Below are 26,121 nucleotides of genomic sequence, written 5' to 3'. Positions count from 1 at the left end.
CAGTAAGACAACATATGTTAAAGGTAAGTGCTCTAAATGGGGAGATAACGCTAACTGGCAAACTTTGCTCTCTGCTGGACCATTATTCTACACAAAAAGGACATTGCTGTGTATGCCTTATTGTCTATGTATTGTAAGGACTTTCTGAGTACCCATCACAGTAGCATTTAAATTGTTATTTAGATTTCTGAATTGCAGAGAGATCAAGAGTATCAAGAATAGGGGAAACAGAGAGCTTCCATTTTTGTTAAGGCACATTTTTGTCCACCACGTTCTTTGCCTCCTCCTGCCATATATCCACCTTTCTGTTGTTCCTAGTCTGGTAGGATTGTTTTACAGGGGTCAGGACTGTTGATTCATTAGCTCTCACATTGTGACTGGCGGTCACTTCAGGGGCAGACGTACCATGTGATTCCGAGAGCGTGATCAGCACATTATCTCCCAGAGGAGCACTGCTGTCCCCGCTCCTGTTAGCGTCCAGCTTACTGAGACCCTCCTCAGCCATGCCCAGGACAGCCTCAACACCTCCAACTTTGCAGCTGATGCCACAGCCTGGGACTGCCTGGAAGTCGGTGCAGTATCCCAGGCTCTGAGTGCCAAGCTCCTGTGGACATAACCAGAGTCCATCATCAGCCTGTGCTGCCCACATGGGGTATAAATATTAGATAACTCCTGCTGAAAAGAGGCTTCATTCCTCTTCTTGACAATGACCGACTGACTGAAAAGCAGCATGGAGTATCAGTAGCACAGAACTAAAAATAAGGATGTTCTGGACATGCTGTGGTTCAGACGCCTAGAAAGGGACAGCCATACAGATCACAGCCCTAGCACCAGAAAACCATAAAGGACAGCTATTCCTGGCAGTTCAAAAACAAAGCAGTTACACTGGTGGTTCATGGCCTCAGCCAAGACTAGGAACTAATAAGAAATACTGAACGATAAACCATACAGCTTCTGAAAAGATGCAAAACCTAACTAACCTCACAGACAACTGGCTGTGGGGGATCAGGCCTTTTATATATATATGTAAAAGTATAGTGAAAAGCTGTATCTAATTCCTGGAGTGATCTGGCTGGATGATAAGGAAACTGGGTCTTTCTGTTGAATTAGAGAGAGAAGCCAGTGAGTACCTTCAAGATGAGAAAAGGGATTACCAGGACCCTGAGTTACAGAAAGAATGGAGAAAATAATAATTTATAAACAAGTTATTCTGGGTTGTCTTTGGAAATTGGAATTACATGTACCTTTCAGTAACCTTATTACAATACAGGGATGATAAGGCACGTGGTAAGAATATTAGCAGACAGTATAGCATTGCAATTAATATAAGCCAGATCCAGTAATAACTAGTGCATGGGATGACTACAGCAGTATACTAAGACAAATCTGAAACCAGAAAATGTAAAATACGACAAAGGCAACTGAGTCATTACCCATACTCTTTTTTTACTTCTACATTTATATGTTAGTTTCTAAATTTCACCACTGAAAGATCTACCACTAATAAATTTGATATATTCTTGCCAATGAATTTTTCCATGAATCAATTAATTACTAGTCTTAGCAGAAATAAATTGTTTATTTAAACCACGCTTCCTATTTTGGTTACTATTTGTGCTTTCATTCTTCCTGAAACACTTGAGGAACACATGCAACACATAAATGACCTTTGAGCATTTGCAAAATCTGCAAAAATTTGAGTGATCTATTAATTCGTTTGTGAAACTCACAAATATCACAGTTTAAAGCTTTTTGACTCATCTATTCAGATAAGCAAGTGACTAATAGAAGAGACTAGAGTCAGGTAACATGAAATGTCACCACACACATTTGCTTCACAATGCTATTGGAAGCATAAGTATCCCTCCTGCACATATTCCACAAACCTGAATTTTCCCACTAGTTCAGGAAAAAAATTTTAGGATCTTGCTTGAGAACTCCACAGCTTACCAGAAAAGCAAAGGTTAGAATTGTCCAGACTAAGATGCACAATCATAAAATCTCCCAGCTTTCCAGCCTATTATTTTTCAGGCAGGCCTGTCCCTCAGGGACTTGCTTTTTTTCTGCAACATTGCTGCATTTGCACAGATCCCTTCAGGTCTCAGATGAAACAGGAAGGCTAAGTACCTCTTTGCAGTATTTAGTGACTGCCACTCCTAAAGGATGCTCGCTGCTGGCTTCTGCAGTGCCAACCACTGCTAGTACCTTCTTCAGAGAGAGCACAGCCATGTCTCCCAGCAAAAGCACTCTCATGACTTTAGGAACTCCACAGGTGATGGTCCCAGTTTTATCAAACATCACAGTCTTGATCTGCAAGAAATAAACCAGAGCTACTGCCTAAGCCCTGCAAGCATAGGGAGGCACATAAATACAGGCAAGACCTTAGTAATGAGGTGACTATACCCACATCAAGACATAATAAACCTACAAAAGTAGGGATTCCTGTATGTACTTTGAACTGTCTGTAGAGCAGGTGGTTTCACCTGCTTTCACCATCCCGTACCTATGTCAGGATCTCAGACAACAGAGTCATTGCAGGACTTGTACTGTCCTTTGTGTATGTATTCACATGCAGGACTCACGTAATGGCACTTCAATCACTTTTACCACAAGGGATATGATGCAAGGATGGCTTTTACAAATGCTGTTCTGAACAATTAACAATAGTGCTGAAGAAAGAGGACTCAGGAAGTTATTTGGTGATAGAGCAGGTAGGAATAGTACAAGAAGCTGCCACAGGTTCCAGAAAAAACAACCTAACCAAAACCAGCCTCATGTTATTCACCAAAATCTTCAATCGCTTGTTAGCCAGCCCAAAAGGTCTTGAGGAATCGGGAATGAACCAGAAAACACACCCCCACATACACTGAAACCCAAACCAAGTCAATTCTCATCCTAAAAATAAACACAGCACAGAGAAACACAAGAACCAAAAAAAATGAATAAAGTAGGCACTATTTCCATTCCCAGCTCTTCCAACCCATTGACCTTGCAGAATCCAACAGGTCACCTCATTTTCCAGGCCCTGACGCTAGCCTCACTTAAATTCAAAAGGCAGAAAGTTCTGACACTAATTAGTAGTAACTTTTGCAGAGCCTTGGAAAAAGTTCTGGTTTATGCTTTATAACATACAATAAGAACATGAATTACTAGTCTGTTTAATTTATTCTTACCACTCTTTTCACTTGAAAGGTTCTGCGTATGTCTAATCCAGTCTACCATAGCATGGTTTAAACTCATATTCTTTTCACTGGCTGTGAATATGTCAAACCTGTTCCTTCTTAGATTTCCTCCTTCTCTTTTCATCTCTTTTCTGTCTTTGAAGGGCTTTTTCTGACTCCCTCCCATCTTTTTTCTATACACTAAACTAACTTCAAATCTTTCTTTTTTTCTCTTACATACTACATTTTAAGCTACGGATCATGAACATTTCACAACACTCCTCTGAAGAAAGAAGGAAAACACTGGATTATTGGGTTTTTTGCAGAAAAGGTAATGAAAGCACAGAAGTCAGAAACCTCTGAGGTCATGCAGAAAATTAGCAGTCTCACTCAACACTTTGCTGTGACTATGAAGAAAGAAGGTCACATTTGTCTTCTTTACCTAATGAGCAGCAACCAGCAGAAAAAAAACCCAAACGACATCCTGCAGTCTTTCTCTCCACCAGCATGACTTTCTGGGAAATTATATATCATGTAGCAACAGCCGGGTAAGCTACCAAAGTACAGAATAAACTATTAACCTTGTGTGCCATTTCCAGGGGTTTTCCACCTTTGATGAGAATACCATTCTGTGCAGCAACTCCTGTGCCCACCATCACAGCCGTGGGGGTAGCCAAGCCTAAAGAACAGGGGCATGCAATGCTCAGCACAGTGATCGAGGTTTGAAACGCAAATCTCAGTATTAGTTCAGCTTTTGAAATGTGTTTGTTCTGATTCTGCAAGAAAAGGGAAGGGGGGAGGAAAAGAAAGAAAGAGATGGATGATTGCTGATAGAAGATAACACAGATGTACAATCAACCATAGCCATTTCAAAAAACATTTACCTGGAAACCTCCCGTATAGGAAAGCAATCTATTATTGTTACTGTAATGGTAGAGAAAGGTCAATGTTATGAATTGTTTATGGCAGTATTTTCTGGATTTTTTGCTGCTCAGGCACACATATACTTGACTCTGCTCTCAGGCTGCCAGATGACGATATAACTTGTTGACATTTCCTTCATAGCTTAGCAAGGGAGAACCCTACTCCCAGGCACACAGATCCCCACAGCTGCTGAGCACAGCAAATACATACATCCTGAAGATAACAGAAGCTCATCTTCTTTCTAAAGCCAAAATCACTATCTGCCATCAGGAACAAGGTTGTCCAGAAATATTTCAGCCATGATAGGAATGGTTCAGCTCCTTGCCATGCAGCTATAGAACATTTTTAGTCCAGAAAGACTGCCAATAATTTGTTTGTAGAAAACCCATTCAGAACTAAGGGGTAAATGCAAAGGTATATTTATACCTGCAGATAGATTTTAATTAGTGTAATAATCTGCTCTGTGTAGAAAACACCACATTGTACAAAAGTATTTGCCAGGTTGCAACATCAAACCCACAGACGGTATGTTAATTACACTGGAAGGTATCCTAACACCAAAATCCAGCTCTTAATGAAATTACTTACAGGAAAATATTTTTTAATAACATCAAAATTTATAAAACCAATTGTGATCCACACTAGCAATGTCACTGTTGAAATGATGATGATAAATGGAACAAAATATCCACTAAACTTATCTGCCAGTTGCTGGATGGGTGCCTATAAAAAAGAAAAACAGGTATTTTCATGTTTATGATCAAGACACATAAATATGCAGAGTTCATTATAATCTGATTCTTTTTAGAAGTCTGGAAAAAAAACAGTTTCCTGAACAAGTAAATATATCAAAATATAGATTCTTTTCTTTATTTAATCAAAATATGGGACTAAGGTTTTCTTTTCTATTATTTTTACCTTTGACATTTGAGCTTCTTCCACCAATTTCACAATTTGTGCCAGGGTGGTATCGTTACCAACATGGGTTGCGTTAACAAGAACTGAGCCATGTGCATTTATAGAACCAGCAATCACTGTGCTCCCAGGCTTTTTAGTGACTGGCATAGCTTCCCCTAGAAAGAAAAGGTAAGAATAAATGAGCCAATACCCCTAATAGCAGTGAACATAGTCCATTAGCACACAGCTCATTTTTTTGGTAGCAAAATCAGTATGCTAACTTGAAATGCTAACCAGTATGCATGACCAGAAATCACACACTGTGTATCTCTGTCTAGTGAAGACATATGTAAGTGGTCTCGTACTTCTACAAACAACTTCCTAGGTTTAGTTTCAAAGCAAATGCTGTTTTCTTGGTCCTAACTCTCCAGTATGCCATCCCTCAAAAGGGCCAGGAGCAAACTGGTTGTAAAAGCAGCTTCTAGGAATTTCTCCAATTAACACTTTGCATAGCCTTTGGAGTTTGAACAATTTATTTCCACCACCCTCAGTTTTCAAAGACTAGAGAAGTTGTCTCAGTGGCAAAGCTCCTGTTCTCATGCTGCCTCTCCAAAAACACTAGCTCAACAGAATCTTTATTTTCTCTCTTTTTAGAGTTAGTGATAATGACTGGTTCTCTTAAGCTAAGGGCGTCCCTGTTTCCCAAGCAAAGTATATACATAACTAAAACAAGTATGCCAATGCCAATGTAAAGTTTTTATATCCTTTACCTTACTTCTGAGAATTGCATGATGCAGTAAACTCTTATTATATTTACAAAATTAATTGAAAATTTCAGAAGCTGTGAAAAAGTCTCATGACCCTTAATGAGCATCAAGTTGTGAGGCTCTCTTTCCCTCTCCTTGCTCACTGGGAGATCACTGTCAGAAGCCCTGTTTGGTGCCCATGCATGTACACCCAACATCTCAGCAATATTTCCCCATTGCCCTTTAGATATTATTTCTGAGAAGGTACCATCTCCACAAATACATTCCAGGGGAAACTCCCACCAGATCTCCAGAATAATGGTGTTTAAACTCTATCCATCCCATCAGTACATTAGTGAAGGTGACCAAACTGAGCAGAAATTCTTCAGCTTTTTAGGGTGTGTGCAAGCTGCAGGATTTGGATTCGAGCTCAAGAAGGCTAGGCACAGCATCCATTAAGGTGGGAGTTTATTCAGACTGCAGCTTTTGGGTTGGGTCTGCCCTCTTCCCTTGTAAGAAAGAGTTCTAGAAAATGTCATTTCTTTGTGTAAGGGAAGTTACCAGTAATAAGAGACTCATCTGCCATAGAACTGCCTTCAATGACCTTTCCATCTACCGGGAACTTTCCACCAGGAACAACCTTTACGATATCACCCCTTTGAACCAGTTCAACAGCTACCTGCTCCTCACTGCAAAAGACACAAGTAGAACAGACACATTGTTTACACTGGTAGCTTCAAAAGAATAATCACGCTTTCACATTAACTGTAACAAGCCTAGTCTGTGCACCCAGGCAGGCCGAAGGGGTTTTCGTTCATAAATATATACCTGGTGATAGAGTGGTCAGGTCCAAGAGTCACCACAGTGGCTTCTGTGGCTTGTAGAGATATAAGTTTAGCAAGAGCTTCTGAGGTCTTACTCTAAGAAACAGAGAAGAGTGTGTAAGATATATTAAGATAGATAAATGCTGATGTCCACTTAACCCAATGAACTAAATGACCTTCTATAATACAGGCTACATCATAAACGTCTGACTCAAAATTCCTCTGAATAGTTCTATTCTACTTCCATCACAAATACACAATTAGTGTGAAGATGTGTTACCTTTGCTATGTGTTCCAGCCATCTCCCAAGGGCAATGAACACGAACAGCATCGGAGGAGTGTCAAAGAAAGTGACAGGGCTTTTCTCTGCCTTTTCAATTATCGCTACCACCAGGATCACACACGAATACACATAAGCAATCGTCGTGGCCAGTACAATGAGCACATCCATATTGGCTGTCTTGTGCTTCAGTGATTTGTAAGCTTGTACATAAAAATACCATCCACCAAGAAACTGTTGATGTAAGCATGGACAGACGCACATTAAGATTACAGCAGTGAAAGCAGAGAGTACATGATGCCGCCTATAGCAGAATTATAAACATGTAGTATATAAGGGAAAGCATTGCTGTCCCATGCAAATTTTATATTGCTATAACTTCAGTTGAGTGGTCTCCTAGGAGGCTGACTCCATTGTCATCCTCTCACTTGCCCTTCCCCATTCTCAAAACAACTCTGCCAGCTAAATATCATCCTTTTCCTCAGCAATGAAAAGTAAACAAGGCACAGAAGTTGAAAAGATTTGCCTATGCTACCCAATTAGTTTGCAGCTGATCAGGTATTTCTTCATTTTAACACTACCTTCCCCACTTGGAAAACTACCTGATGCAGCTTTGGCAGGAGTAAGTCCTGTGAGCAATTACAGAATGGAAAACCTGCAGAAAAACGCCACTTTATTCTGTGTAGGTGGTACAGACAAGAGAGCAAGCCTAATCCACTAAACCTTTCCGGTCTTTTCTCTTTATCACATGAGTTTACAGAACAGAAAGCAAACCCCTAGGAAGTACTGTGGACATACCTGAACAAACGTGCACAGGACAAAGAAGAGAAGATTTAAAATAGATAATCCAGGAATGAGGTTCTGTTCCAGCACCATAGACCCATGGTGCTCACCATTGGGTATTAGCATATAAATCATTAGGATTAAGACAGGGATACCAAACAGTAGGCTGCACAAGAAAGACTTCCTCCACCTGAAAAGTAGAAGCTGTAAATCCCCAACTGTCATACACCCAGCAGTACCCAGGCCAAAAAGTGTGCTCACAGTGTACAGCTTGAGCTATTAGTACTGTACACACAGCTTTGGGATATTTTGGAAAGATACAACATTTGGGGACAGTTTCTGTGTCTCCTACGTGTTTAACTGTATAGACTTCTATCAGTTGACAACTGAAACTAATGAGAGTAATAAAAGTACTTGAATCAAATGGCAAATCGTAAAATTGAATATACTTTACACAGGATAAGCTAAATTATCTGGGAAGAGTGAGGGGCAAGATGAGTTACAACAGATGATCTATACATGTTCATTAGTGAGAGAGAAACAGAAACACTTACTGCTGTATTTCCTTTTTATGATCCAGGTTATGTGCATTTGGAACTCTTCTAGCCACAGAAGCATGAAAGCCAATTTCCTTTTTATTGAAAGGGGAGGGAAGATGAGTTAGTTTGGATTAAATTAACAAGATTATTTATACTTAAATTACACTACTTCTATGAGAAATGTCAGAAAAGGACACTGTTCCATATTTAATAAATGCTAACTTCTTATTTATTTTTAGATTCTGCCAACATGAGAGGATATTTCAGACAGTACTCAAAATGTGGACTGCAAAGGGTTTCTGCTATGTGTACATGGACACAATGTATAGATGCAGTAAGTGTCCCAGGACACTGCCTGCTGCCCTCCTCCTCAAGGAAAATTAATGCCCCTTCACCTCCACTGGAATGAGAGATGGGAAATACCACAAGGGAAAGTACAAACATGACAAGCCACTGGGCTAGTCAACCTTGCAAGCATCTCCTTAACACTACAGGTGAGTAGATACACCTGAAGCTGAAAATCAAAATGACTAGAATCAGTTTAAACCTGTAAAACAACAAACCACAGTGCAAAGCATCCCAGAAACAAAGACAAGCAACAAGCCTGTTTTGACAGATGCTTCAGTGAGTTACTGCGCCAGAACAAGGCCCCCACCAAAAGTCAAAAGCCACAAAAAAAACCCAAAGCACACTTGCAAGCACAATACATTTAAACTGTACCTGCATCATGAGATGCTCCTGTGGCAAAATATACTTTACGGAAATACTATGCCAGCCTGAACAGTGTACTAGTTAACACGTTAATCACTACTGCTGCATCAATTCTGTGGTCTAGGAGCTTTTTTTCTGAGTAAATACTCTAGAACATGAAAGGCGAACAGTCTCTGCTGTCCTCCTGACCACTCGCTGCATGTGCCTCATAGAGTAAGTTCTCTTCCCTTCTGGTGGGGCAGAGAAGCAAAAAGTTTTGTCCACACCCAGGCTATGATAATGGCAGATTTTATGATCTGTGTGGTTACTGGTAAGCCAGGATAGTTTTCTTTTAGTGGCTGTATCACAAGCTTTCAGTTTAAAAAGTTCTTCTTTGAATTGATGTGGGAATAAATGCCAGCATATACAGAGATGTGTAATACTTGTGGTATGAGCTGTTGCAAAACTTCTTTTACAACCTCTTTCACTGGCAAGAGAAAGTGGTAATTTTTTTTCTGAAGTATCAACACTTCACTGAAATGACTGGATGTCAGAGACACATGATTCCACACAGAACTGCAAGGAATTCATATATGACACTTTTATCAGATATAAATAAAAAAGGTTTCTTTTTTGTAGTTTTTAGGGTGTGGTTTTAAAGTAACAACCTGGGAGAATATGCACTACTGTGGAGTAGAACAGCTTCACCACAAGAGCATAAAAACATATGGCAATAACCATGGCATCTGCAAAAGTCGGTGAGAGCTCTCAAATACCAGCTCCTTTATTTCCGTTTTAACTTCACCTTAGAACTGTTCATACATAAAATTTTTCTAAAGCCTACCTCAATAATTTTAATAATATCTCGAGGTCCAGTAATTTCAGGATCAAACTGGATGTGAGCTTTGCAAGTAGCAAGTGCAACAGAGGCGTAGAATATGCCATTTGTTCTCATGAGTTTGGATTCAATATTGTGAACACAAGAAGCACAAGTCATCCCTGTAATCTAAAGAAAAGACAAATTTAGGTACAGTTAGCGGTCCCCCACATTCACCCAATATTTGTGGATGAATTTTAGACAAGGCTTCTCACTGTCACAAAGGTGCTAATGACTATTCAGGCGCTGCTGATACTGACCCACGGCCTCAGCATCAAGATTTTATAGAGCTGTCTTAAATGAAACAAAGCTGAGAACATAACTGTCCACTTTAATTAAAAAATTCTGTAACCAGCAGTTATAGTCACAGCTATATATTTGTATAGCAGCACTTGTACATTGTATTAAGTGTAATGGTATAGCTAATACAGTTCTATCAACAGCTATATTAACATCAGCAAACTCAATCTCTGCATGTATGACTTCATCTCACTTAAATTTTCCTGTGGCTTCAGTAAGTAGGTTCTCACTTTCTGATCTATTAGTACAGCTGCAGACTGTTGTTATCTGACTTTTAGTGGGTATATCAGAGAACAGAAATAGATTTGTGAAGAATCTGTCCTTCATATAAAAAATTTATTAATTTTACCCAAAGTTCTCAGACCTCTGTACAAAGCCCCAGGCATTATCAACACACATTTGGTGATATGTTCTCAGTTGCTCAGAGTCTGTACTGTTGACTGAAGTCACAGAAAAGTTCTGTTTCATTTCTTCTTGCTAAGTCTATTCTATATATACAAATATCAGGTTTTATTTCACTGCCTTTGGACAGGTTCTTCTAAGATGAATTGATTTTGTCTTTTCAGCTGTTAAGAAAAAATAGTGTCACCAGCCAGAACTGACTTGCTGAAGCCGCAACTACTCAAACAAAAGCATTTGCAAGTAAATTACTCTTCCAGACTTGACTTCCAGACTTTTCCAAAACTAACATGTAATTTCAAAAACACATGACTTACAAGAAGCTCCACACTCCCTTCTGTTTCTGCATGATCTTCTATGACAGTAGCTTCAAAACCCAAATTCTGGATCAGCTGTGCTATTTCAAGAGGCTGTATGAATTCTGGCTTGTATTTTACCTCTGCTTTACCTGCCATCAGTGCCACCAACACTGATATAATTCCTGCAGTGTCAATAATAAAAAATATTAGATAATGCAGCTCCTTTGAGGTAAGAAAAATAAAATATCACAAATGATTGTCAATGAGGGCTGGAAAAACTTAGAGATGTTATAAACCTAATAATTTCCTTCTGCCTCCTTCTAGCGTTGCTCCCTAGTCCCAACTGCAAAGGTTTTACCGAGGTCCAGCCACACTGCAGTTCCCTTCAGCAATGAAAGGAACTGCAACAGTTACACGTGGAAGGAGGTGAGTTTTGCTATGCTCTAGTGAAAATAAATGGATGTTCAGAAGCAATCTTTGCACTCATTGATGCAAGCTCTACCCTGGACTCTGTAAGTTTGGAACACCCTAAACAACCCACACCCACTCCCACCCCAGCACCATGTTAGGCCTTTTTATTCTCTTGGTTTTCCCTTTGTTTTGTTTGGGGTTTTGGGGGTTTTTTTGTTTGTTTTTTTAAATAAATAAACACACATAAATTCAGAATTGAAAAGCAAAACAAAAATCACAGGCAAAAAAAATTGTTCTTCAGTGCTAATGGTTTCTTGGATTTTGTAATCAAGGCAGTAAAAACATCACTGGGGCACTGGGAGTGCAGTAATTGATAAGCAAGACCCTCCAAAGGCATGCCTGCACAAATCAAATAAGACATTGCTGAGGCTCATCTGTTCATCTTCTATATGGCCAGAGGAAAGGCAGCTCCAGCCTGCAGACTTCTAACCTAATCAGCTTTGCTGTGCCTAAGCTAATATAATTATCCAGGAACTGGAGCCACACATTTGTTTGTACCTGCTTGTGCAAATGTGCCCTGAAGTGCAAGTTTCACATCACACGTGTCAGAGCTCTCAACAGCTCTGGAAGAGATGGATTGCTCTATAAAGCAATAAGGCTCTGAAAACTAAATAAGAAACCTTTCTCTGTTCTTGCCTTGAGCCTTATTTGAAATTTTTATCACATTACAACTTACTGTTACAATACAAGTATGTCCCCTGGGTTTGTCTACCAGTGCAGTAGGGTAGTTAAACAATGATACAGTTACATTAGCACTAAGAAAGAGCATTAAGTCTATTTAACCTCCAGATGTTGTACCATCCCCTCTTCCATTAATCACATAGAATACCTTTTCCATCCCATAGTCTCTTATAGACTCATTATAGGAATCTCAAATTTATTACCATCTTCTTTCTGCAAATTTCTTTCAATGGTAGACACGCATGATGCACAGGTCATGCCTGTGATTTGTAAAAAACACTTTTCCGCTCTCACTCCACTGGGCTGGTTTGGTACATCGAGGTGAGGAATGTCTGGAAGACCAGCTGACCCACAGCCGTGGCGAGGAGGTTCTGGAGCTTGAGGCTGCACGGCAGCATTGCTGGTGTCAGGCCGGTGCCTACGTTCTCCAGTGGCGGTATCTTGAATAAATGCACAATACACTGAAGAAACACTGTTTACAGTGTGATTGGATGATGCAAAACTACAAACAGGTCACATTTATCAGTCATGCAAAGTCTCTTAGTTATTTGAAAGGTGACATGGTAATCTCGGTGTCTTCATGGAAATAATATAGATTGTTACTATGCATATAACAATATACACTCACCAGTACCACTTGCATGACCATTTAACTCTACAGAACTAGTTTTCCACTTTCAGATGGCAAATGATTCCCTCCGATTTCAATGCCTAGACCTGACAGCTACCTCCACTTGATAAAGATATATTGGTATCTATAGGGTCCTTATCCAGCATAGAGAAGGCAGTCCAGTCATACTCATTCTGTCCCTGTTGTCATCTATGCAGGACTCATAGCACTTCATCTCAGACAAAGAAAAGGACAAGTTTCTCAACAGGTTTCTCTTTATGGCCCAATATTTACACTGCAAGTACTGCAAAATGAATAGTGGAAGGATTTGCAGCACTCGGAAGACCTCCACACATGCAGGCCAGTTGCAATCATTTTTGTTCTTACCAGATACTGTACAGACACACAACAGCTCCAGCTGCATTCACAACCTGCCTCCTTTGGGCAGAGGTTTGTGTAAAGGAGCAAGAGTTGCTTCTGAACACGTTAAATACAGGGGGTGCCCTCCTTTTCCACAGATGAATCAGAAGGTCTCTCACCAACAAATTATAAACAAACAAAAAAATCATAATTAACCACCACATATGGTCTCCTCCTCATTTGTAGTACAAAAGATTCAGAGGGATTGGACCCGTAAGAAAAGTGAATAGGATGTGGGCTATTGCCATGAACCTAATTTGTTGCAGGTAAACTACATCAGTATCTCAAAGCAGATGAGCTGAAACAGATAAATGTTGCCACATTTGAAATTCACTGGAGAGGAGGTTGTGCACCATAGCAACTTCTTAAACATTGAGCACATGTACAAAATGTACAAACTGTGCTGCAGCTGATATGTAAAAGCACCTGCTCCCACCAAAGAGTACCTACATCTTGCCACTCACCTCGCTTAAAATAAGGCTTCGTAAAGTAGGGCTAGTAAAAATAAAGAAATAAAGGTCAAAGGATTAGGACACTAAAAAGAGATTTTAGCTAGATAAGAAGAGGTTTAAAATGAAAGAGATTTCATTAAGTTTATTAGGGGTTTAGTATTCTGGAACATAAATGAAAACATTTGGTTTGATAGATCTACTTACAGCAGCCTGTAGACATAGGAGGAAACCTACTTCAGTGGGTAAGGGGATCAGCTATTTGAAAAACCTTGTACCAACTTCCAAACCTTTTGGCTTCATAACATAACTGAACTCTTCCACCCACTAGTGCAGTTATTAAGGGCTGAAATAAGGTGCTCCACATCTGAAATCTCTCTCCCTTGCTAAGTGAGGTCAGATCAAGACAGTTCCTTAGAAAAGACAGTGCCAATGTGATGTTTCGAGAGTTTCTCTCGAGAAGAGAGTCTCAATGAGGTGTTGCATGGCCCAACCTGGTGGACTACCCACGGAACTAAAACCAGTTACCTGTCAGCACAGAAGCATCAAACCCCATGTCCTCTATGGCAGCTCTTAACTCTTCTCCATTAGTGACAGCCGGATCATAATGTATGGTCCCAGTTCTGCCAGCTAGAGAAACTGCTATATGCTGCACTCCTTGTCTCTGTGATATGGTCCCTTCAATAGACTGTACACAAGAATGGCAGGTCATGCCATCAATCCTGATAACAGCTGTGCATGCCGTGTCTTGCAGTGGCTCTCTGAAGAGATCGCATAGGAAAGCAGATGATGAAGATTCTCCTTTATTTGCTTCTGAACCATTAAGGAGGCATACTTTAAAGTTTCCAGGTGGAAGGGATTCAATAGCTTGCTGCAAAGCTGACAGGGTAATCAAATTTGGGCTATACTGTATCACAGCACGTTTATGTTCCAAAGATACTTGAATACTTTGTATGCCAGGAAGATCTGATATATTTCCTTCAATGTTTCTGACACAGGACTTGCAGTGCATGCCTTCTATCCGTACAGCCACCGTAGCTATGCTACTCATCTCAGCGACTGAGGGATCCACCCCATCACACTCAAGACTTGCTGGTGTCTCCTTGGGGTTTGCATTCTGCAAGCGCTCAAGATCAAGGACACCCAGCTTCAAAGGAGCTGATTTACTTTTAACAGTGCAGGCATACCCCAGGTTACTGATATGGCTCTTGAGGTCATCAGGTTGAATGATGTAAGGATAGTAAGCAATAACTGCTTCCTGGTTACCAAGTGACACCTTGATTTTTGCCACACCGTGCAATTTCCTAATCTTTCCTTCAATGTTGGTGACACAGGACTGGCATGTCATGCCTTCTACCCGAAGCTTAACTACTGCTTCTCTCAAGCATGACAAATTTACGGTCGCTGTTGTCAACCTCTCTTCTGCTATGTTGGCATCAAAGCCCATATCCTGAATTTCCTGGAGAATCTGTTCAGAGCTTATTTCTGACTGCAGATACTTTATTACAGCATTGTTCTTTTCAAGGGAGACTGTAATACTCGCAATGCCCTTCACCTTAGAAATTTGGCCTTCTATTGACTGCACACACGATTGGCAAGTCATCCCCACAACGTTGATTGTCACAGTGTGTTCTTGGGAAGATGACGAGGGCACAGGTTCAAAGCTTTCCTCATAGCCCATGTTGTCAAAAGCAAAATTGTGTTTCATTGTAGGCTCCAGCTCACAGCCAGGAGGAGAATCAGTGTTGGACAAAGCCTAGGGAGCAAAAGGAAAAATATAAATAAAATGTGTGTAACTTTAGCCCTGCTTTTAGAGGGCAATATTCTGCACGTGCTTTCAAGCACACGCTAGAAGTGCTCTCAGGTCAGCCTATACTGCCAAAATGCTTCACAACATTAACTTACACTTCGAATATATTAACAGTGAGCTTTGCTCACAATGATGAATCAGGCCTCTGACACTTCTCTTGAGCAGCAATTAAAAAAATATTCACTAGGGATGTAAAAGCAAACTTGTCTCAATATTCCCACACCAATCCAATCACTGAAAACTTGAGCTCTCTGCAGCCACGGGGCACTTTCACCATGCAGCCCAAGCCCCGCTCTTCAGAGCACAATGGCACAAAGGATCACAGCAGTGTGCTGAACGCTTCTTCACAAATGTCAGAAGCTGGCTTAGCTTGGCCAACCTGCTACTGCTCAGAAGGAGCTCAAATCAAACCAAACCAAACTAAACAAAAAATCTCACAGAAAACAGAATCAGGAATTTCCCAGGAGCCTGAAACAAGCTGGCAGAGGGAGGAGCAGTTGCACGATATCTGAAGAGCTATACACATGCACACAAAGGCCTGGGCTGTCTGCCTATATATAGGTAAAAACATTTAAGTTAAAATCTATATCTGATAAAGATTTTTAAAGACACAAAACTATACGTAGATGCTTCCACTCTGGTTTAGTTTCATCTGCCTCCTTGTGAGGCACCTAAGAAAGACCATATATTGAGCTACAAGAACTCACGGGTTTGATCCAACACTGATTTTCAGGATGTAATGGCCAATATTGAAGCAGATTGGCCAGAAGTGGACTATCTGACTCTCAGCCAAATCACAGGCTCCACAGTACTGGGACTCTACAGTTTAATGCACTCAAGTCAATTGAAAATGAAATATTAAAAAAAATATATACTGATAAAGGCAATGCTTCTCACCGAACAGGTGACTGGAGCACAGACTCCAAAGATTGCCAAAGGAAATTGCTGGAAGGGGAGGGACAAGTCCCAGACTGTCAGAAAACATCAAAATTCATGTCCGTGACTTAAGGCAGTTCTAACTACTAAACATCTAGATGCAAGCTACTACAACAGATCTATTCTCTCACCTGTCATGCTGTGGGCTTCCAGCATTCAGTAAAGCACCTGATGCTGGGCATTACTGCAGGAAGGGGCTGGAGAAGGGGCACTGGATCAGGCTCAGTACCACAAATCTTATTCCTACCGCCAACAAGAAAACTCCCTCCTTGGTACCACAGCATGAATGAGAAGCATTTAGGCTGCTTATTAACACTAGACTGCATCCAGTTCATTAGATGCAGTATTCAAAATTCATTAACTTGATTTTGTTTCACACTTAGACAGCTTGGGAATAATGAGGGCCGGGGTCATGACCAAAACAGCAAAAATTTAACATGAGAAATATGCTTTCAGCCTTCTCCATATTTTATTTATTAGAACAGGAGAAGGAATGAGCAACTTTAACTCTTCAGCATTCCAGTGCAGCCCCTCACTATCCTGACCACGAGCTCTCCCCCCTGCCCCCTCCCTCTCCTCTTCGCCTCAAGGCTATGCTCCAGAGATGCTGGTGAAGAAGAGTCACGGGAACATTTTAGCCCCACAGGTCTGGCAGCACCGGGGGTACATACCTCTCTCCATGCACTTCCCTTACCAGAAGTTACTAAAATCCCCAACACACATGGAAATGCATAGCTAGCCCCTCCTTCCAAAACAAAACATATACAGTTAATTGGACCTCCCTGCAAAAGTGGTTCCCTGTTTAACCACACACAAAGATAACCACATGCTTATTTCCTCTTATTTGTGCCTTCCCACAGTTTAAAATAACAATATGGCCTTATATATGGAAAAGAAGCCCATCTGAAGATGTGTAGTCTCTCACCCACTGCATTTCAAATGCTGCTGAAACTCAAAGTTGCATTTATCATAATGTCTACCTTGAGAAATGTTATATAAACATTGTCCCTGTCTCCTCTTCCCTATCTTCCATCCCCAGTGCCCCAAGAACACTCTGCTCTCAGGGGCCAGCTCTTCTTATCACAAACACCCAGCAAAGCAAAAATCTGCATGCAAGTTACAGGAGCTCAGCTTGTCCACTTACTTTGGCTCCTACAACAAAGGCATTTGCCTTCTGCATCCTTTGGTGAAACAGTGAGAGATGAGTGAGACAAACATCCTCCACTCTGCTGCTCCCCTCCACTGCGTTTTCTGTCAGCCACTTGTAGATGAAACCGAGGAACCATCACTGGCCTTATGTCCTCCACCGTGTTCCCTCCACCCCCACGCTCACCAACCACCTCAGTTTTCCTCTCTATATAATAATACAAAAACATTAAAGAGTATTTCTGGTCCTCCAGTATTTTGAAAAACATAAAAGCAAGGACTGGTTTTACTATTTCAATGCATTGTAAGCCACAAAAACATAAAAACTTGGCCGCCACTTTATATTTTGGATAAAAAGCTATATCAACATTCAGAAGAATTGGCAAAAATATTTTGCTTGTTACTTGACAAAGCCTTATGTTTATGCTCTGTAGGAGAAAAATGTTAGCACACATTTTAAATGACAAGTTAAAAATAGAGAGGGGACATGGATTAAAAAAAAATAAAAGGCTTACTTCCCTTTTAAAAAAACACAACCAAAAAATATGAAGAAGCTTCTCCCAAAAAAAGCCTTTAGTATTGTTTAACAGCTTCCAAAAAATACAGAAGAGGCACAAATACATCTACGTGTGTATTTGCAAGAAGGGGTGTTTCTACACTAGATCAGAGGAAGACAGCAGGTTCACATAAGGACACAAAGACAAGGCACACAGAAATGTGCCCACAGTTTGCCTCAGGCACACGCTAGGTCTCAGAAGAGGGTTTCCTGATACCAGCTAACACCCACACATAAAATGGCACCTATGGGCTGTAAAGTAATTCAGAGACACCATCTGCGAGAGGATCAGAGAAGCAAACACCTTCAAAAGTGCCAAAAAAAGGTACCTGGGATTCCCAGGCTTTGCTCCTCCTGCTTGTTTCCCTGCCAAGAGGGAAATCCCAATCAAATAATGAAAATGCTTTTGACTCTACATCCCTATGGAAGTGTGAAGGAACTGGCTACAGTAACCAGCCATTTTATTTCTCACACCAAATGAGACCTGCTTACTTTTAAAGGCAAGTGTACACCAAGTCTGTTTGCTCTACCAGTCTTGTGCATATTTTTGCAGTGACTATGTAAAAAATACGTAAATAATGAAAACATGAAATGATGACAATTCTTTCTCTCCCTTGTTCTGCACACAAAAGTTGCAACTGAAAATGCACAGCCGAGCAAGCCTCTAGTCTGAAAACTAAGAATCCCTACAGAAAGCAGTGTTATAAAGCTCATTTAAACAACGGGGGGGGGGGGGGGGGGGGGGGGGGGAAGAAGAAAATTAAGAAGAAACCCATTGACAGAAAAACAGCAGTAGCTGCAGAGAGCTTTAAAGGAAGCACCAGAACTGGATGGAAAACATTTGTATCTGAACTGGACCCAAGATGAGTAGCAACTGAAATTGCTGACGTGCATGAGTGTGGCATCTGAAGCCTGGTGTCAGGCTGCCCCACTGTCCCCCAGAATGAGCTATTTCTTTTGGATGCTCCCATTCATAAATTCAAAGGTTGATAGTTTAACACAGCTGTGAGGGGATACAGAATAAATGTGAGAAAAAAAACTGAACTGAGAAAAAAAAACAAAGAGGAAACCACAGCACTAGGCAACACCCTCATGTACGCACACATGGTGCCTTGACATGGATGCAACCGCATGGCTGTGACTGCAACAAGGTTTGTGCTCTCCTTGGCCTCAGCCTCCAGCTACCCCTGACTGGGTCCCCATGCTGCCTCCATGCCTGTGCTCCATGGTGACCTTGTGGTGTGACTTGTCACCAGGAAAGCCTTCCCTCTCCTCCTCACTTCCCCTTCCCAAGAGGTGCAGCCACCTCCAAAACACCACTGTAACACCTGGCCTCTCCAGCACAAGGCTGAGGCCATGCCAGGTACACCCCACAGCTCCCCAAGCGTCACCCACACCGACATCCCTCATGGCTGCTGCTCCTCTCTGGTGCTCCAGCCAGGCTCTCCACCCAGGACTGGCACTGCTGTCCTGCCCTCCTTCACCTGGCCTGCAGGGATGCCAGTTTCCATATCCTGAAATTCAGGCACCAGACTTCTCACCACAATGCCAGGCTGGCGTGGAGATGGGGCCCAGCCCATTCCGCACCTTCCCCTCTGCCTCTCCCCATCTGCTCATCCATGAATGCCAGATCTCACTGAACCTCTCGTCCAGTATCTCCAGAGGTTTTGGGCTGCTTTTGTCCCTGTACCTCCACAGGCTGAAACCAGCTGTTGCCCCCTCGCCTTCAAGCTGCCAACTGCCAAAAAATTATCTTATCTGTGTCTTTGCTTTAGCTTTCCTGCTTCATTCTTTCACAACCCATGCTGATTCATGGCTTTGGACTCAGGCAGGCAGTAACACACAACTGAAACGCCACATACTATTAATTAAATGCTTCAGATGCTTTCCCAGTTTGTTATAGGCAGCCAGTGAACAATAAAATGAGGACAGAGCAACCTCAGGAACATCAAAGGTCCCAAGTCTTCAATTTCATTCCTACAACAGCAGCACTTATGAGTGGGCAGAAATTCAACCCTCATCCTCCCTAACAAATTTCAGTGCAACTTGTCTATCCATCTTGTCAGCACATACTGTTTAAATGTATTAGATCTTAACTGGTTGGAACACAACTTGTTATTTTTCAAACAGTTCTTGAGTCTTAAATGAGGGAAAACCCACACTCTCCACCTGGATATCAACATTCAATGAAAATATTACTTTAAAGCAGCCTTCATGGTGCTTTTGTTTTCAAAATACTAAGTTAGTTGCCCTAATGCTTCTGCCAAGGGACTGCTATTCCCCATCTGGGAACAGGTTTCTCTAACCATGCAGACGATGGGGAAAGATTTAGGCAGTTGTAGCCAGTCTTACTAAAATGATGCCTACACTGTAGTTAACAAAACTTAGAGACCTTAACAGGTACTTCTAAATTAAAGGGAGCTATGTAAACCATGCTTGCTTTAGTGGGAAAGGGGAAAGCCTTGTTGTAAACGGCTTGTTTCCAATTTAGAATTAAAACAAAGCAAACCACTTTGTGATGTTCTTCACGGCTCCAGTACAAGCAAGACATATATCCCAGTGAACTGAACACAGAGAAGAGATCCTTTGGTAGAACAAAGTCATTTATGTCATGATTGTTTTCTAGCAAACATTTATAATATAAGAAGTAACTTCAGGCAGAAAAAGCCTTCAAGTATATTTGGTCTGTAGTGGCTGTTATTTCATTCCAGTCTGACACCACTTATTTAAGCCATTCTAAGCATACACAGTTTCACAGGACACAAAATTCGTTCCGAGAGTTTCTTTTCCTTAAACATTCACAATAATCACTGGTCCAAACTACATTACTGTAATTTACATACCTTTTAAACAGCAAAAACTCTTTTAAAATAATAAACCTCATTGTGTTTTTACCAGTGTTCATTTTTCTAAGCCTCTTCTCCACAACAGTTGATCTCCAAAAATACCGTAGTTATACACAACACTGAATAAATAAAATAAATAATGTTGCCACAGGCGTGTTATCAAGAACTTCCAATAGCATCCACTTAGTAGTTATAAATAAACTACTTACCTACAATTAGGACCTTTTAATGTTTCTGCAATTTCTGTTATTCCAGAGAATAACCTCGTATCAGCTGCTGCCAAACTACCCAAGCAATTGTAGTTCAAAAGGACAAACACTAATATGTTTCCCTACTAAGAATCACTGCTCTATATTATTAGAGGTGGAGCTGAAAAAATGCTCATTAGTTACTAGAGCATAACTCATCATTAACATCTGCTTTCAAAGATTACTTTCAGAGGATCTCCAGAGGACTTTGCATTTGCGTATTGCTTGTTATGGGGCAGGCATCCATGCTGGGGATTGAGACAATTTAGATAAAGAAGGCTTAACCTCCTTTAATATACAACCCACGTCCAACATGCTTTGTTTTAAATTCTCCAGTTCAGAAATACCTCTTCCCTCCCAACACACACACTCACCAGCTCACTGACCTGTCTTTCAACTGCATTGACTTCTGGCATTCCCATGGAGTAACTCTGCAAAAGTTTATCTTCTTTCTGCAAGTTACTGCTTGCTTTTACCAGCGATCCTGTCTTGGACTTCTCACCAATAATCAGTAGTTCAGGCACATCATGAGGTGCCTGCTGCTTACGAATAGACACCAGGGTTATGTTTTTGTTGTTTAAAGTAGCTAAGCAGGACACTTCCCTTTTCATTTTATTGTCCAGTTTTCTCTCCATTATCTCTCTGGGCTTTAAATATTGCAAAGCCAAAGAGCAGCTTTATGAAAGCAGTTATTTGGTGTCTTATCAGCCACGCTTCTTTCAGCGACATTTACAATGGCTTGAAGAGTTCTGCCTGTCTAATCAACGTGCCCATTAAGCATTCATCACAAAATCCCAGATGTAACCTGTGATCCCTGTGTACACTGCCTGCTGCACTCGGCTACCTGCTCTTCCTGCCAGCTCAAATGCTTCCCACCAATTGGCATCCCTTGTGCTTACCAAACTGCATTCAGCACTGCTAATCTTTGCACACGGCATTGCTGCGAGCTCAGCCAAGGCTGCCTTTCACAAGCTAGTCAAACATGACCTGTGTGCAGCAAGCCAGCGCATAATTAACTCAGCCAGGCAGGCATTAGCTCCTTGTGGCCATGTGAATAATCACGGCTCCCATGAAGGGTAATGCTATTGCATTTCCTCCTATGAAATTACCAGGGATTTCTTGGAGAAAATGTGGTCCCTTCTAACACTGAAAATGTGCCTATGATTATAACATTAGATAAGGTTCCTGGACCAAAGGTCTTTCACTTAGGGCATGAGAATATTCATTCTTTGTTTCAAAGAGGCAGGAAAAAGAGTGAGTACAATATTTCTACTTCTAAAAATGTGCCTCTTTACCATCAAAAAGTCTTACTAAAAAACAAACAAACAAAATTAAACCAGAAATTAGTGCCAGAAAGTAAAGAAAAAAAGAAGATATTCCCTTTCGCAAACTCAAGTCCTCTTAAATCCTCTGGGCAACATCAGGAACATGTAATTTAGACAGCCATACATATCACAGGTACATAACCATTAGAAGTGCCTTGAGCCAAGCCTGAGTATATTTATCTGGGATTGCTCATAGCAAATTCACAGCACTGTGTTAAAAGCAGAGGTTCATCCCTCACACCCCTGCCACAAAGACACTGGTCCAGAAAGCCACCAGATGTCCAGAAAGCAGGACATTAGCATCCTGACTTGTCTTCCTGTCATAAGTTCCCCACAAAGAAGAATCCTCAGCTCTGCTTACACCACAGTTCTTGACTCCACTTCAGAGTTAAGAACTGCCTTTGGAAAAAGATAGTCCTTTGCCAATGAAGAGAAACTAAAAAATACTGTTGTAGCACTGTGTTGTATCGTTGTCTTAATATGCAAGATCAGTGATAATATTAAACTTTTAAAAATGGCTATTTTGAAAACATTTTGAGAAATGGCCCTTCTAAAGAGTATTACTACAAAGAGGAAAGCATCTGTGTTTGTGCTGTATTTATCAATGAAACCAATTAAAAATATACCTGACTTCAGCTGTAATGCTTTTCTGAAAAAGAAAACTGTGTTTAAGGTGAAATACTTTCAGGAACTGCTGGTTTTAGCTGGGCTTGTATCAAGCAATTGAAAGTCATACAATCTGACTTATGTGAAAACATTTCAGTACAATGTCTTTAAATACTAAAGATACATCTATGTAATATATATATATAAAGTGTAGAACTATTTTTTATCTTTCTAAAACAAAACAATTATCTGAGTCCAAATCAAAGATATGCAGAAATTCAGCTCTGCATCCTATTTCCAAATAACAGAAATTCCGAATTCTAGATTGTCTTAGGGAACAAAAATTCCAGTTTCTGGCCAGCTCTAAAGTACATACTTGATCCACTCATCTCTGACAGTATCTTTACTATTAAACATATCCCAAACCCTACCTAGCATGTTTCTACACATAAGTAATATTAATGAAATCATCATGTGATGAAACATACTGTAAAAACAAGTTGGGTTTTTCTTCATTTCAAGTTTACCAGCAAAGCTCAACTTAGGCTGATAGAATAAAGAGATTTTTAGTAAGTATCTCCTCTCATTTTCCCCTTAATCATCCTTTTTTCCCCCCAACTTCTGAGCAACTCTTAAGGTAAAAAAAACCCTGGTTTTATTTCTAAAAGTAGTGGAGACAAGTTCTTACTTAGTGCTCTATAGTCCTTTGCCTACAGCTGAGTCCTGAATTGGAGGTAGAGAAGAAACACATGAGGTTGTGCTTTGAACACATTCAGTTTACAAAGTATATACCCACATCAAAAAGAATTATTTGGTTGGAAAAAAAGGTTGCTGTAGTTCTTCAGATGAAAAGGGCATAAGATATATTTCAAACAGTCTAGCTGATTTAAAATAACCTAGTTTAGCTGGTGGCTCAAGCAGAGCTATATGGCAAGGGCAAAAGAAACCTGCGCAGCTGAGTTACAAGCAGCTTTTGGAGAAGAGGTACCATTCACAACAGAGAAACTGCTGAGCATCTTGTACAACCAAAGAGTTTCCATTTACCTTAGCACACCAGACTGAAAGCTCAGAGGTCCTGCTGCATCCCAACCACTCCACAACTCTCTTATGATTCAGGAGGCAGATCACGAAGGGATCCAATATTGATGCCAGCACCTCAAGGGTGGCAATGTCTGCCAGGGGAGCAAGGCAGCTGCTTGGAGTTAACCACTGCAATCACCTGCTGCTGAACTCTGTCAGACTGGTTTTCAAATCATTTTCCCCATTCTGGCTCAATTAATTGCCCCTTTAGAGTGGATGCTAATTGTGTTACCTGTGAATTGGGGGTGAGCATTTTAGTTATGGCTGAAACAAGAAAGGCAATGTTGCCCATCTCACTTGATAACCCTGGTATCACTCCCTGGCTCAAGAATAGGTTTTCCACAGCTTAGGAGTTTCGCCAGGAAGAATCACTCAGGTTTGGTAGCATGACATTTAGATGGCAAATAGAAAATATGCCTGCTGCCTTCACAGGTCTGCTAGTTCGGGGCAGAGAAAATATGCCTGCTGCCTTCACAGGTCTGCTAGTTCGGGGCAGAGATGTTTGTATTTTAGTGTCAGAAAATGCAGAACATCCCAAGAAAAATAAATCCCTTTGACTTAAAGCCCAAAGAGCTGGCAAAACATGAATTTTCCCCGTTACATTACCTGCTACTGTTGGCAAATATGATAAACACACAAGAACTATGTGTTTTCAGGTAAATTATGTTTCCTGAGTGCATTCATCCCTGGTTTTATGGGATATTCTGGCCTGCATCTAATCCCTCTGGCTCCATGCCCAAAGAAAGCATCTTAAAATAGTCTTAACAATGCTTTGAAAGATGAGATGCTTGGGTTCCAGGGAAAAAATGGGGGCCTGGAGGTAGGGGGGTCATATTGTCTTAACATGACAGACAAGAGAAACCGGTTCAGACACATGCACATCATGCCAATGTAAAGAGAGGTGTATTAGTATAAATCCATCACTCTAGAAATCCAGTCTGCCTTTGAATGTTAATTGTTTTCCTGCTCCTCAGACATCATTTTAAACCACTGAAATACAATCCATCCTGAGGCATACAAACAATGATATAAGGCTAAAACCCAAGCAATTTCACATTTGACAGTATTTTCTGTTCTTTTAAATTTGTCTTCAGGGTGCAAGTCAGCTAAATTTTTTTATTATTTTGCCCATCATAACAGAGTTGGATTGACTTCTTTTGTTGTTGTTTTTACACATATAATGCAACTGCAGGAACTGGAGCTTTAAGGGGAAAAAAAGAGAGAGAGAAAAAAAAGGAGAGAGAGAATAAAAGTGCCACATATTTCAAAGTTCCTAGTAACAAACAACAGGGCTGTAACTCACAGTTATCATTGCTTGGGCGGGAACCCGTGAAACACCCAGTCCTTATGTGAAACAAATAGTTCTCATCTGTCACTGTCCTCTTTAAGCCAAAAGAGAAGGTATGCACTTTTTCTTCAAGCAAATCCCTGCACTTGCTCAGCAGTCATTTTTCAGTCCTACTAAGCAACACAAGCCTCACATTTCCCCCATGGAGTCAATCAGTTGCAGCTGAAAGTTCAGTGGAAGTTTGGTCAGACTCATGGTACGTAACTACATCCTTGACTTCTCCAAACTAAGTGACATACTTAGTACAGAAAATAAAAAAAAATTTAGCATTGCCACACCTTTTTAGCATTAAAAAGGCAACAAAACTCCCTGTTAACTTACATTTGCTCCTGCTTCTAGTTTTGAAATGAAAAGAGAAAGATAATTCTTTGGCTACAGTCCTAAGAAAACTGGCAGCCATCAGATACACAAGCATTTCTATAGCACAAATGGTATACATTTTGCTTTCAATAGGTGAAGCAGCATGATCATAAATAGTATTATTTCTTACACTACAAGAGAAATGGAAGCTATGTAATTGAAATACAAGGAATCGAATTCCTACCTTCCATGAATAAAATTGCTTAAGAGTCGATGGCCTCATTTCAGATCAAATCAGCTCAGACTTTGGCTTCAGTTTTTCAGGAAGCGGACTCAATCTTCTCTAAATATTTAAAAACGTTTTGTTTGCTCTAAACCAGCAAAACTCGATGGAGTATCTCTTTTGTAACAGGGCCCCAAAACGCCTACTAATTTTTTTCACTCCATGGCTTCTAATGTGGTTGCAAATTGTGTGGACTTGGTACTTTGTCTGCTTTTAGCAGTGTTGATTTCATTATGATAATTTCTGTTATCTGCCTATTTATACTGCAGGAATTTGTTTTCAAGTCC

At 40.7% G+C, this 26,121-nt stretch overlaps 1 protein-coding gene across 9 annotated transcripts in view; it reads right to left on the bottom strand.

The window, feature by feature from the left end:
• The window catches only part of ATP7B (ATPase copper transporting beta), a 41,515-nt gene that overhangs the window by 12,009 nt on the left and 3,385 nt on the right, over window positions 1-26,121 (bottom strand). For 3 of the 9 annotated variants that reach the window (XM_040583780.1, XM_040583782.1, XM_040583776.1), the window contains exons 2-15: window positions 13,879-15,106; window positions 12,075-12,311; window positions 10,738-10,901; window positions 9,689-9,850; window positions 8,170-8,246; window positions 7,631-7,805; window positions 6,833-7,066; window positions 6,557-6,648; window positions 6,290-6,417; window positions 5,004-5,158; window positions 4,674-4,808; window positions 3,743-3,937; window positions 2,128-2,310; window positions 406-604 (exon numbers count right to left, since the gene is read on the bottom strand). In XM_040583780.1, coding sequence (XP_040439714.1) covers window positions 406-604; window positions 2,128-2,310; window positions 3,743-3,937; window positions 4,674-4,808; window positions 5,004-5,158; window positions 6,290-6,417; window positions 6,557-6,648; window positions 6,833-7,066; window positions 7,631-7,805; window positions 8,170-8,246; window positions 9,689-9,850; window positions 10,738-10,901; window positions 12,075-12,311; window positions 13,879-15,106 — 3,364 coding nt within the window. Of the gene's footprint in view, window positions 1-405; window positions 605-2,127; window positions 2,311-3,742; window positions 3,938-4,673; window positions 4,809-5,003; window positions 5,159-6,289; window positions 6,418-6,556; window positions 6,649-6,832; window positions 7,067-7,630; window positions 7,806-8,169; window positions 8,247-9,688; window positions 9,851-10,737; window positions 10,902-12,074; window positions 12,312-13,878; window positions 15,107-17,240; window positions 17,292-20,853; window positions 21,014-21,266; window positions 21,771-25,795; window positions 25,894-26,121 lie in introns of those variants that run through there. The other 6 variants (XR_005826344.1, XM_040583774.1, XM_040583781.1 and 3 more) reach the window with 5 other exon arrangements.

The sequence above is a fragment of the Falco naumanni genome, chromosome 2, assembly GCF_017639655.2.
Source record: "Falco naumanni isolate bFalNau1 chromosome 2, bFalNau1.pat, whole genome shotgun sequence".
NCBI classification, from domain to species: domain Eukaryota; kingdom Metazoa; phylum Chordata; class Aves; order Falconiformes; family Falconidae; genus Falco; species Falco naumanni.
Note: the sequence above shows the minus strand (reverse complement) of the source record. Positions and strands in the feature narration are given on the sequence as shown.